The 14463-nt window shown below is 37.3% G+C and overlaps 2 protein-coding genes across 5 annotated transcripts in view; one reads left to right on the top strand and one right to left on the bottom strand.

The window, feature by feature from the left end:
• The window catches only part of LOC124290668 (bromodomain-containing protein 2-like), a 29594-nt gene extending 23279 nt beyond the window's left edge, over positions 1-6315 (bottom strand). Inside the window, 4 exon segments of the mRNA XM_046727462.1 lie at positions 176-322; positions 1028-1222; positions 1608-1710; positions 5895-6315. Of these exon segments, the coding sequence (XP_046583418.1) occupies positions 176-322; positions 1028-1222; positions 1608-1710; positions 5895-6007 (558 nt within the window). The 5' untranslated portion in view covers positions 6008-6315.
• A 9-nt stretch (positions 6316-6324) lies between these two features.
• The window catches only part of LOC124290666 (WD repeat-containing protein 5), a 34337-nt gene continuing 26198 nt past the window's right edge, over positions 6325-14463 (top strand). The window contains exons 1-6 of one of the 4 annotated variants that reach the window (XM_046727460.1): positions 6325-6398; positions 9102-9264; positions 9992-10088; positions 11390-11463; positions 12370-12459; positions 13358-13447. In XM_046727460.1, coding sequence (XP_046583416.1) covers positions 9118-9264; positions 9992-10088; positions 11390-11463; positions 12370-12459; positions 13358-13447 — 498 coding nt within the window. In that variant the 5' untranslated portion in view covers positions 6325-6398; positions 9102-9117. Of the gene's footprint in view, positions 6399-6478; positions 6596-9101; positions 9265-9991; positions 10089-11389; positions 11464-12369; positions 12460-13357; positions 13448-14463 lie in introns of those variants that run through there. The other 3 variants (XM_046727459.1, XM_046727458.1, XM_046727461.1) reach the window with 3 other exon arrangements.

The raw sequence follows: 14463 nt of genomic DNA on the forward strand, positions 1-14463 counted from the left end.
AGAGGCGAAATTGTCTTTTTGACAAACCATGCAGGGTAAAAGGCAGCCCCTATATACTGTTCTCTAATTTTTTTGGCAAACATAACACGACATTGAGGATTCTTCCAGACCAACAAACAAAATCACTAGAATGATCATAAGGTAATAACAAGATAAGATAAATGCAGATACTTACATCCCCTGGCTTGTTGTATACATAGCAGTTAGTGAACATTGTGCTGAAATCCTGAATACATTCTTGTGCAGAGCAGTAATAATTTGTTTCAAGTCTCTTTTTTATTGTTCCCAGATCCATTGGTGTTCGGATTATCTTGTGGTAATCCTGAAACACAAACGTTGTAAACCTCTGTAAATGGTTACATGTCTACTCTAAGGAATTAGTCAGCTTACCCTGCGGGGTGAAATTTACGCATGAAACATATGTAGAAGTGAATTAAGGTTGTCACAAAAACAAATCTAGTATTACTTGCTGCACTTACTAATGAGCTAACGTGAAAGGTTCAGAATCCAAATGAAACCTTGTTGAGATACCTAAATACCAGAGGTACAGATAAGCTGCGTATTTGCGTAAATTACACAAATATTTATGTGAAAACTCAATTCCTATTAAGTCTATTGCGTACAAGTATGCTTGAATCTTTGTAAATACTCAATAGATGTGATCTTGCATGCGTACCGCAAAAATGTAAAATCTTAGCTTGCGTACCAGTGGATAGATAAAATAACTGAGGTATATTGAGAGGTTCTGTTTCAGGACATAAACTTGGCAACTTGCAGAATTACTTATCGTTTCTCATATTACAGATATAAATAACAAACACTAACATTTAAACTTTATCATATTTTTAGAATTAATGGAAAATGACAAAATGGCCAATTGAGTTTGAGTGAGGTGGGTACAATTTGTTTGGCTACTCAAAGGCAAATTAGGATACCCAACTGAGATGAACACAAGCAAGTACTTAACTCGATGACCCAAAAAGTTATCTGTAGCTCTGCAATATTCTCAATAGAATGCTGAACATACCGGTAAATTGAGTCTGTCTGCATCAACAGGTACATGGAATGGCCAAGCAAACTGATGTTTCCACACAGCCTTCATGACTGTTTTGAGTATGTATTGCAGCTGATTAGTTAGACGCCCTCGTTTCTGGGAGGTGGGGGCAGCAGGCCCCTCACCCCCATCATCCCCATCACCACCACTGTGGTTCACATTGTTGGGCTGTAAACAAAATATCTGATGTTTATAGAGAAATGACTGAAGTGACAGCAGCTAATAGCAGACCTAATCTACAAGGAGCTCAGGGAATATCCTGCACAAACTTGGCAATTCCAGTTTAGGGTAACCTTTCATGAGCCTTAATAATACAATCAATGGAATGTCACTGTTCTTGACTAGTTTTCTACCCCAACATAAGTTATTTTACATGAATAACTATACAAAATTAGCATTTGCAATGTATATGGCCATTGTGTATACACCATCCTTTGTGACATTCATATTAACCATGGTTTGTCTCAATATTTACACTCCACTGTTATTCTATGCAATATTTTTAATACTTATTAAAAACAAACGAAGGAGGGCGACATCTGCTGATGCTCACCACTGTGTTCTCATGAGTTGAGATGCCCTTCATGGTGCCACGACTTACTGAATTTGGTTCATCACCATCTGTCCTTGTGGGGCTCTCTGCATCCCCATTTGACCTGAAACACAAAACAAACATGAACCTTAATGTTTCACTCATTTATAAGTATTCCACAAAACATGACAATACATTCTATTTACTTACAGTACAACACATGATGAAAATACTGATTAAAAATAATCTGCTTTTATTAAAAGAAAATAAAGTTTGTATGATGGTGACTGCCAAACAAACTTAAAATTCTCACCATGCATATACATCGATTGCTTTTGACTTCATTTGCATTGAGAATGAGCAACCTCCTTTGTTTTGCTGCCAAATCTGGAAAAGGTAAAATGGTTTCAATTCAGTTAAAAACTACAGAAATCATGCTATAAGAGAATGGCAGTCACCCTCAAACAAAATGCCTGAAAATGACTAACCACAGTACCATACTGATAAGAGTAACATGCAATTTTGCTTCCTTTTAATACTTAAAATCTAACATGCCTGCTCTCGCTGCCTTTTCCAAACAAAGTACAATTTTGGAAAACTGGCATTTCAAAGAGTGTTTAAAGCATTTTCACACCTCCCATTTACAAATCAATTTCACATCAATATGGAAATGGACTGAAAAACTAATGTGGTATCTGTAAACTTGTAAGAATGGCTAAATGAGCAGGCATATAAAACTTTTCCTTTCAGAACAATTTTCACCCCATATATTCCAATCTCCAAAAAATACTGAAAAGTTCCTTTTTTACCCCAGACACAGGCCTTATGGGTTTTTTGTGCATATGTGTGTGCATGCGTGCATGCCTGTTAAGTCTGTGTTTTAGTGTAATAACATTCTCAAATTTCGAAGTCGAATGAGGACAATTTCCAGAAAACAGATGGAAAACTAATTGATCAGGTGAACTAATGGCCAGCCAATGACAAAATCCAAACCCTCACTTTGACTTGGAATGTTACTGTATGTCATAATGTTGACCATTTTGATTTGATTATTACTTAGTGCAAGACCAGTCTAAGTAAACTTAGGCTCAGTATTATTCGTTACACTGCTATACTGAGTCTAACAAAACCTTGTAGAAGGTCGCGTCAGTTAACCTTTTGGACGGACTAATCAGAACACCGCTTACCAGAACACGAAAATTAACATTCACACATACCGTTTCAACCTTAACATAAAATACTGAATGCTATTTTCTGCACAATAGCTTCCGAGTAATACACGCAATGAGTAAACAGTCGCTGAAAATAGCGTTTTTGTCAATATTCAAGGATGTCATCTTGCGAAAATATAAGCAAATAGTAACCATGTCATTAGAAACCCATGAGCGTATATACTGCAGGTCAAATGTGTTTTATGCGGATTTTCGTTTGTTGATAGATCAGTGTCAGCGACCAGGGAAGATAAAATTCAAAAACTGTTTTGCAAGTCCCGCCGAACCCTAACATGTAGTCGTCTGATTGGTTAAATCCGTTCAGCTGTCTCGCGTTTGACTGGATCGCTCAAAGGTTAGCTGACGTGACATTCTGCAAGTCTTCTTTGTTAGACTCAGTATAACGAATAATACTGAGCCTAAGTTTACTCAGATTGAGTGCAAGACATACCATGAAGTTATGGGTTCTCTGCAGAAACACCTAACTAGTTCCTGGTTCCCATATTTATCCATGGATGGATGCATTTCTAATATATATGAAGGATCCAATATTTATACCTTGGTTTCCAAAAGATAACTTGATTTTGTGACAAGAGTAACATTCAGTAACATTTCGACCTTTCGCCTGCTCAGGCATGTATTAAACTTGGTGTAAAGAATGCTGGATCTGTTGATATTTGTCTCAAACTAAGGGGTAGTGGTGAATAAGGTTTTAGATCATTTGAGGTTTCAAAGCATAAAAGAGCTGTCTGTAATCTGGTGCAACCGATCTCAATAATGTAGTAACAAGCAGAAGTACTTGCTGTGTCAAGAAGAGTTGATTTGACAGTGGAAAGTGATAGGACATTGTGATAGTATAAGCCCATTAGTTGATATTAGAAACCTTTTTAGATGTTTCATTTTATGTAACAGTCCATAATATTCCAGCTAAATGACAAAACCTTATCTGCATCAATGTACATATCTGGGAAACGATGACATGCACGTAACAAATCACCTAACCTCACTCACCCCAAACCCAATTATAAAGATTAAAATGTGAAGAACTAACTTCTTAGAGAAAATTGTTTAATCTGAAAATGATTTTGGAACTTCATAAAACCACATTAAAATTTCAACGTTAACTTTTCCCTACCATCACGTTATACCTTGAAAATATATTAACTTCAAGGAGATCTGGGTAGAGTACCCTTTGTAAAACTTCTTAATAGTAACGCACACACAGATGAAGACAAACATTTTGGCATTAAGTGGATTGGAATATAATATTTGCCAAATCAATGCTAACAAGTGTTGAAATCTTACTCTCATTCAGGTGCACTTCAATACTTTAGTCACAAGGCTCTGATACAAGTTCCTGCTTGCCAAACACAGGGCTATTCGAATACCATAGCTTCTAATAGTGTTTCATCCCCAAATAGGCTAGTCAAAGTTTCACCCCCAGAATATACATATCACAATACACATTTCAGCACCTACAGTCCCCCTCTCCAAAAAGTTGTGAAACAATTATAGAGTTGCAGATGCAGACCAAAGTACTAAAACCTCACGTCACGGTGTTCAGCTGTCAGATTCGATGCTTAAAAAGTCAAAGTCTAATTCAGTGCCCTCATCACAGTAATGTTTGGAATGTGTGTGAACTAGATGCAAAGCAGTATCAAGAGTTCAGATGGAACTTTCATGCGAATACACAAGATGCAAGGCATGAAGCAAACCTGTGTGGATGTTATTAGTGTTCTTATTGTAACAGATAACATGTGCATTGACTGGCATGGAAAGGCAGTAAAATATTTCTTGAATTCAAATGAAATTTCCGACTGGGTTGAAAAACCTGAGAAAGTAGAGTGTGCCAGGATTCATTTTCAGCTGTCTTGGACACTATTTATAAGACGAAACATATTTCCTGGTTTCATGCTTAGTACTCGTAGCTAATTAATGTTATGTTGCATTAGGCAACTGAAAGTAAAATACCATTTATCCCAAACATGAATAGTCCATGCACAGTTCACTCATGTAAAGTTTTAGGAAGTCTGCTACATAGATTGTACAAAGCTGTCAACAAGGACTCAAGTAATGACTTGTATCAAGACAATGTCAGCAAAGTGTGTTTGTGAGTCACTGCAAGAAAAAGGAAACTGCAAACCAACAAATATGCTTCTGGTTGACACAGTACACAACCGTTTAAGTTGATGACTAGCGATGCAGATTCAAATGCCCCCTTTTTTCACTTCACAGAAGAGCAGTTATAATACATAATTTGTAACATACGACCCATACCTTGAGAATGTCAAAATTAAAATCATAATATTCCTACACAAGTTTCAAAAGTCTTAAAAAACGTCTCACACGATCATCTATGAAACAAAGCAAGGCGGTTTTGCATTGTACAGTCCATGCACTTGACCTCTTTAAAAACAGGTCACATTGTCGCGCGACTAGACTTTATACCAAAGCAGGAAGTAGCTATATCAAACGGATTTTTCAGAAAATGTGTCTCGCGACACAACGAAAGTAACAGGAATGTGCCTACGTGTTCAATAATGAGTCATTTAGTCAAAACATGTGACTATTACCAACCAAAATGGCGGTACAAGCTTTATCCAGGAAAACAAGCTACGATGTAATGAGGTCTTTCACGAAGTGCGAACCTCTCTCACCTTCAGTAGATAAATTTATGCACAAACATTGCATGCAAAACGTTCTTAGATGGTCAACTATCCACATAATAAGTCCAGAAGAAGGTGAAAAGACCTAGACGGCAGTAACAATGACAAATAAGACGCATTTCTGATGCAATGCACACGATATTTTATTGATAGCTTACCGTGTCTGGGAAACATTAAATATTTGCCGGAACACGAACAATAATAACCGTACAAAACACAAGTTCGTTATCTGAAGTCACTTACACAAAATAAACAACCTTAATATAGGTTGGTATTGGGTTAGGTATCCAGTAATTTATGATATTTCACAGAGCCGATGTGAGGACCGACTGGCGAACAATGGCGGACTGCACAATAAGCCGATCCCGTTGCCTTTCTTCATAGATGCTACGATAATTAATATCCAAAATGTAAAAATGTTGTCATAGTACCCTGCGTTGATGTTTAGTGCATTCTGCTGGTACCCTTGCAGCGCCGGATGGCTCTTCGGGTCCATCGCTTGGGCCAGATTTTCCAGCACACCATGGGTATCAGTCAACAGCATCGCACTCCCAAGCGAGGACCAGAATGCTTTTATACGTTCGTTCAAAAAGCCGTGAATTTGATTGGTCAGCTACATCACATGATGGGTCACCTACAATATTTCATGCAAAATATAGTTGATTTGGATCATATTTATAAACATAGTAACTTAAACATGCTTCACATTAGTGTTCAAAACATGACAGTACACAAATTCGGCATTTATCGCCTGTTCGTCCCCATGAACACAACCGTGGACCTCGAGAGGTCTGAAACTTCCAGCCTGTTGGGCAAGTTGGTACTGACATGATTGGCTCAGACGATCACGTGATAGCATATATTATACACCGTCTAAAAGTATTGTTAGAGTTCCAAACTAGCTGCAGAGCCTAGACTTCGTATATTACAAAGAAGTGAGTGCTTACAGGGATTTTCCCCAAGATTTCAACTTCGTGCCTTGTCTTTGAGCGAAAAGCTCTTCCATATACAACCACGCGAGATCGCGGTATATCGCGTTTTGCTTGTACGCATGCGTGAAGAGTCCATGCGTGATAGCGGGAATACATTGTAAGAACAACACTTGTGTATGTTCTGGACGTGTAAACTAACGGTAAATTAGTCGAGTGCTTTAATGTATGAAAAACTATTCGATTGACAGAACACTGCTTTGATAGGCACTATATCCAACAACCTTGAAATCCACTTCGAACGACTGTTTATTTGCAGCCACTGGTGAAAGACAGATTATTTCTTTCCCTCAACCACTGAACTTCTGTCTCAATAATGAAGGATATTGATAATTAACTCGCAGTAACATTGCATATAGTTCTTTTATGTGCAGTCCACAAAATATTTCATGCACAGGAAATGATTTTATTCTCGTCCATAACATGAACCTTTCCGCTTGCTCAGTAATGCTGGCCAAACAACAATCTATTTATGTTCTTAATTTACCACACTTATGGTTGGAAGTCAGTTAGGTCGTGAGTTAAAATTAAATATGAGTCATGTCAGCGACAACTTGTGTGGGTAGGTCAAAAATCATTTTTTAATAATGTTTCTATTGGAAAGAAATACACGCATGGAAAGAATTATTTGGAAATTTAGTTTAATTTGGGGCGTTTTATTCAGTACTATGCATAAGGGGTTGGAGATGCCCGCTGTATCATGAGGAACACGACATTTAGTGTTACTCATAACATAGAAACTGATATCCACAAATTTCCTCCCTGTATGTGTTTCACTTCTGAATGTTAAACAAAGATTTTCTGAATGCATAGGTGCTTTACTGTTCAATGTAATGTAAGGTAATGATTGAGAGATGCAGTAATAACTTGGATGACTGTGTTAAACTGGTGGATAAGTGGAGTTTTTGAAATAATGGAGTATGTTAAGAATCCTCTAAAGGTTAAGTTGAAACACGAATGCTGTGAGATCTGGACAGAATACATCTTTGATGTGCAATATCTTTTTCAAGAGTTGAACATACCTTCTGGAGAGTAAATAGTATTACTTATTAGGGCTGTTTTGATTCACTTGTGCATTCTGTAATTCATACCATATCCTTTCATGAATTTAGTTTGTTCTTTGCAATCACTAGAATTTAATGTTTATGAAGTTTTGATGTGATTTTACTTTAATTTAGGTGTTACTTATCAAAACAAGATACTAAAAATGGTATATAATCCAATCCAGATAGGATGATAGCTAACACACGTTTAATTTGGTGGTCACTGATCATTTAACTGACAATTATAACACTGTCTGCTAGGGCTGCACGGTCTTACCTGTATACCAGTATATCACAATAAATTTTTCAAACAATACATCTTGCAATATTTTTTTTCGTAGAACCGGTATATTGGGTAGAGAACATACATGAAGTTTTTGTGATTATCTTTATGGTTTAAATTAAAATCTACACATACTTTCATTCACAACAGATGTTTTCCTTCGTTATTCAATGACAAAACTTCATAGTGTAATACTATAACTTGTATAAAAAAGAAAATAGAATCCATGAATATGCAACCTAATTTTCAGGTTGCTGTCATAGGCAGATCCTGAACATTTATTAAATGACCATTGAAACTCTCGTGAAAATGAAGTGTGCCCCCCCTTTCTCAAAAAGCTGTATCCTCCCCTGGCTGTTAATATCAGAACCATAACATATATGTTTAGGGACTTGTAAGGCAGAATATAGGATTGACATGCACAATTAGTGTCACTCACTGTCAAACACTTAAGGTCCCAATATATCGCAATACGGGTACCTGAATCGCAATATATTGCAATACAATTTATTTGCCAATACACAGCCTTACTGTCTACATGGTCAAGACATGTCAAATAATTATTTTGTCAGAGGTGCTTAAAATCGGTTAAAATCATTCTGGTTTCATCTGAAACAGTATGGATTTGATATGATTATTTGATAATTTATCTAATTGTTCTGTTCTGATAAAGACAATTGATACACAGATCATCCATGTAAAATTTCTTTGCCCAATCACAAAATTTTGATTCAATCAAGTAAAGCCTTTGTTTGTATTAAGCGTGTGAACTATATGCTGTTTTCAGTGATCACCTTTAATGCATGGAATCACCCACTTCAATGTTATCATTTTTTGTTATTTTTCAACCAGAGATTCTCTAAAATACTGCTCAAAATGGTGAAAATTATTCTGGTTTCATCCGAAACACAATATTGGATTCTATACTGCAATAATTAGTATAAATGATAAATACTTCAAGAGTCCAATGGAAGTGAAACAGTACGGATTTGAAATGACTGTAGTGAAAATTAATCTGATCTTTCTCATGGCCTCACCGGATAATGACAATTGATATACAGATCATCCGTGTAAGATTTCTTTGCTCAATCTGAAGCCCATTTCTGGTGTCCCCCTCAATGATGTTGCTGGAATATTGCTAAAAGCGGCGTAAAACCATACACAGTCAGTCAGTCTTTGCTCAATCACAAAACTTTGGTTCAATCAAATAAAGCCTTTTCTATATTAAGTATACATGTACTTGTATGTTGTTTTCTGTGATCACCCTAAGGTGCTTAATGACTTGCCTGCACGTTCTCACCTTTTCATTTGTTGTATTGACAGGTAATTTATTGTCAAAATGTCGGCTGATGAGAATGTAGGCCTGAAGACTGGGGATGGAGACACGAAGCCGTCACTAACCACACCAGCTACAACCACATCATCATCAAGTCTAAGTCAGGGCAGCACTGCAACAGTAACGTCAAAACCTTCATCAACTCCTCTTGTATGTTACCAGATGAAATTCTGATAACAACCATATTGCTGATCTTGTGAAATACTTTGAATCAGTTGCAACATTGCTGTGTTTGCGTTAATGTTCATTCGCTCACATGACCAAATTACATCCGTGAATAGTATCACTGGCAAATATACGCTTTTTAAATGGGATTGATAGTTTTGATTTTTATAAAGTTTTGCACTGTTCTAAGCACTCCTTAATGATGGACATTCTCTGTGGTACTGATTATAATCAGTAGGGACAGAAAGTTTTTCATCAATTTATGTCACTGATCTGTTAAATAGGCCTAATTTAAGTCAGGGCTCCAGATAATTTTTCAACATCAGGAGTACGTACTCCTTATTTTTTCAATATAGGAGTACTGGAAAACCTTAAGAATACATTTAGAGTACTGAATGGAATTTAATGGAGTATCAGTAATCTTGTGCTTCGTTTTATATATGCACCACAACATTGCTAGTCTTGTGTAAACAGGTCAATAAACAATAAAACAATACCTTTTCATATAAGTATGTCTGTATATGATTCTAAGACCGTACACCATTGCAGTGGTGCGTATCTGCTACGTTTTCTACTTTATTTCCTACTGTATCGTGCATATTTTTTATCCCCACATACACCAATACGGCCCTAATCTGGAGCCCTGTTAAATTATCCTTGATCAGCACTTGAAGCAGTCCCACATGAATAATATTTATGTGTTTTCTTCCAGAAACCCAATTACACTCTCAAATTTACACTAGCTGGGCACACAAAGGCTGTTTCATCAGTGAAGTTTAGTCCAAATGGTGAATGGCTGGCTAGCTCATGTAAGTGTCAATTCAATAGTGTTGAGTCATCCTGTTATATTCCAGGTCAGAAAAAGTCCTCAGCCCTCACTGCACGTTTTTAGATATTTGGATCAGGTGATTTTGTGACCTTAGTCTTCATCACTTGAACCCGTGAAGGTCTGGGCTAGAATATTGATCTTCAGTAACCCATGCTTGTTGTAAGAGGCGACTAACAGGATCGGGTGGTCAGGCTCGCTGACTTGGTTGACACATGTTATCGGTTCCAAATTGTGCAGATCAATGCTCATGCTGTTGATCACTGGATTTTCTGGTCCAGACCCAATTATTTACAGACCACCACCATATAGCTGGAATATTGCTGGGTGCGGCGTAAAACTCACTTCATCACTTGACTCAGATGAGATGTTATGTTAGATACTTATGTCATCAGTCACTTGTTTGGAAGAATAACAATATATGGATGAACAACTTCTATATTTACAGAATGTTTGATAAAGAAGTTGTTCATCCATATAGTGTTTTCCTTCCGTACTGCTCCTACCCGTGAAAATCCGTGTTAGAATGTGGTCTTCAGTAACACCTGCTTGTCGTAAGAGGCAAATAACGGGATTGGGTGGTCTGGCTCGCTGACTTGGTTGACACATGTCATCGTATCCCAATTACGTAGATCGATGCTCAAGCGGTTGATCACTGTCTGGCCATTATATACAGACCGCCACCATTTAGTTGGAATATTGCTGAGTGCGGCGTAAAACAACACACCAAAACCAATCCTTACTGCTCCAACTTCTACATGCCTCTGAAAGAAGTTGGTCACTTAGCCACCTTTCCCAGTTTGTATTTAGTACAGGTGGCCATGGTAATATGGCACTAAATGCTGTATTTGTTTTGTAACCATGGCAAAACAGCGCAAACTCACTCTTTCGAAACTGATGAGGGACATGGATGACCCAGTCATGACGTTTGTTGTCCCGATTTGATCACTTGGTTCACACATCATCATATCCCAATTGCATAGATCGATGCTTGTGTTGTTGATTGTGTGGTCCAGACACAATTATTTACAGACTGCCGTCATGTAGCTGGAATATTGCTGAGTGCGGCGTTAAACAAGAAACAAAAACTGATTATTCAGTCATACATCCAAAGGGGCTAACTGAGTTGTTTACTAGTGGTTTACTTACATTACTCGCATAAGGATTAACTTCCCCATTATTTGAAAGATTCTGAACTGTCACAAGTGGTTAATCTTGAAAATGTTCCACTTAATGCAAACAAGGAGAAGGCATTTGAAGTTCATCTGTCCATTTCTTTTTCAGCTGCGGACAAATTAATAAAGATTTGGGGTGCTTATGATGGCAAATTTGAGAAAACAATAAGCGGTCACAAGTTGGTGAGTTTTCTTTTTACTCTCTGAGTTTCTAAATTGCTTCATCTGTCTATGACAGCTTACAACTGAGAGTCTGATTATTTTGCTGTTAATGGTATGCATTTTAATAGTGAAGTAACTGATATTTCATTCCTATCGAGTTCAGTCAAAGTGTGTTTTAATCAGATTCCATCCTTGATTTACGGGATAGGGTGATTGACACATGTCATCATATAGCTGGAGTATTGCCTAGTGTGGCCTTAAACAACAAAGATACCGGCTTCAGCATGCTGCAATGTAACGTGACACATTTTGAAAATCATATCTCCTCATTAATGTAACACAGGATTACTTGGACTTTGTTTTACATTCTTAGGTTATGCCATCAGGATGGTTATTATACCCCCGCTACAATGTAACGGGGTATATAGCGTTCATTCTGTCCGTCCGTCCATCCCAAAACTTTGTCCGGAGCATCTCTCTTAAAGTTTACATGCCAGGTTCACCAAACTTCACACACATGTTAATCATTACCCATGGATGTGTCAGAATTTTTTAATTTTTTTTTGCTGTTTCCATGGAAACGCGACATTGTGCCAAATGTGTTCCTGAAACTTTGTCCAGAGCATATCTCAAAGTTTAGATGCTAGGTTCACCAAACTTCACACGCATGTTTATCACTACCCATTGATGTGCCTTTTGCTATTTTAATTTTTAATTTTTTTTTTTTTTTTTTTTTTTTTTTTTTTTTTTTTTTTTTTCATGGCTAAACTATTATCTAACATGTATATAAAGTTTAGTAGAGTCAAGGAGAAAGTCTTGTGAGCTGCTGATCCTTGTCACATTATATATATCATCAGTCATTTCCATGTCCCAAAGTGGGAAGCGGGGGTATATGAGCTGTGCTCACTTCTACACTTGTTGTTTCAGGGTATATCAGATGTGTCATGGTCCACAGACAGTCGACTTCTTGTCAGTGCCTCTGACGACAAGACTCTCAAAATCTGGGACTTTGCCACAGTGAGTTCATTGTGCTTGTAATAACATAAGAGAGAGATGTTTTTCCATATGAACATCAGGGTGAATATACCACTCAAATGAAGACTGAAAAAACATCAAAGTCTTTCACATTAAATGTGTTCAATAAGTATTTATATAATAGCATCAAAGATTACGTACAGAAATTTGAAAGAATCAGGTGTTCTTAACTTATTAGGGGCGGTGGATTAGCCTAGTGGTTAAAGCGTTGGCTCGTCACGCCGCCAAGGCCCGGGTTCGATTCCCCACATGGGCACAATGTGTGAAGCCCATTTCTGGTGTCCCCCGCCGTGATATTGCTGGAATATTGCTAAAAGCGGCGTAAAACTAAACTCAGTCAGTCAGTCAGTCTTAACTTATTTTGTAATTGATAAATCATAGGATGAATGATGGTGTTTTCGTGATTCTGTTGTTTTCCCTCCTTTGTTGATTTTGTCAAATTTGCCGTGGTAGACCTTCTTTCCTCATCGACAAAGGGGGTCGAGTGGTCAGACTCACTGATTTAGTTGAAACATTTTATCCTCACCTAAATTGCACAGATCAATTCTCATGATGTCAATCTCTTGGGCGCTGGGGTAGCTGGTTATCAGAAATGTGTATGGACACATGCAAGATGTTGTGGTACATTTCACAATAAATGAATTGGTTCTGCAATAAATTGCGATATGAAACTCATCACAATGACCCCAGAATTCAGTGGCCTTGATGGAGATAGGCTGGTTACAAAGTTCATCTGACATGACCTCCAGTGGGGATGTCCGCAGATCTTCTGATTGAGAGGTATGGTTTCTGAGTAAAAGGTCTGCTTTTAATGAGATTGTATTGTCCAGTGTGAAAAAGGACAATATTTTGAACACAATCTGTATTGTTATTTTTAAAGGGCAAGAGTTTGAAAACCTTGAAGGGACACAGTAACTATGTATTCTGCTGCAACTTCAACCCCCAGTCTAATCTGATTGTTTCAGGATCTGTAAGTACTACATGCTTTATTATCATTTTTCACTAACTTTCATAACTTGTAATCTCATATAACGTCATTACATGTTCACAATTACCTATTACATTTTCCGTCTCACATTTTGATGTAGTGAATTCAGTAGATACATGCTCCAAATCTTTCTGTTTCACTGTCATATGTATCATGGGACCCTCTATTATAGCGGGTAGTTAATCCTGTCGCCATCGGGATTATGAACGGCTACTGACATTTAGCATTTAATATATATTTTCAGTTGACTGATGTTTAATCTTCATTTCTGTCACAAATAATGTGACACATGGTCGCAACTCGTTTAATACCATTGCGGCAATTCCGATTGTCTCGTTTGACCCGGAAATTGAAGCAACTCTCAATTATCGCGGTGTTGCTATTTTCTCACTATTACAAGCGGTACAAGCAGATGACACTGTGAAAACGTTTACTAAGACAAGTAACGAATCTAAATAGTTTGATCATTAAAAAATATTTAGAAATTTCATTCACATTAGTAATATCATCATGTTTTTAACCCAAACATCTGAAACTTCTATTCATTTGGATACAAGGTAACAATAACGTTACAAAATATTGTTTTTCCGGCTTGAAACGTACCATACAAGTTGCTGCCGTGTGCAGAGTGAAGTTGCATAATACGTCACTTCCTGTTATATTTTTTAGCACGGAAAGTATGCAAATGACCTTATAGTTGTCGCAGGATTGCTCTCGAAGTAAGTTTTGATTCATGCTAGATGTAAGGGCAGTAGGGGTCATACTAGGTTCAAAATGTTCCAGAACTTACTGAAAAGATGAATGCTTTAATATTTCTCCGATTACACATAACATTCCAATGAAATAAATGACTTTTTCAAGAGCGATGAATATATTTTACGTAATTTGCATATGTAAACAGCCAATGCGGGGCATGGTGTTTCTGCTTTCCCGATGTTTTCGCGTGCCGCGATAATAGAGAGCCCGCAATAATAGAGAGTGCCAGTATACAAGTAATA

This window comes from Haliotis rubra, unplaced genomic scaffold (assembly GCF_003918875.1).
Source record: "Haliotis rubra isolate DU_JTF1 unplaced genomic scaffold, ASM391887v1 Scf470, whole genome shotgun sequence".
Taxonomy (NCBI): domain Eukaryota; kingdom Metazoa; phylum Mollusca; class Gastropoda; order Lepetellida; family Haliotidae; genus Haliotis; species Haliotis rubra.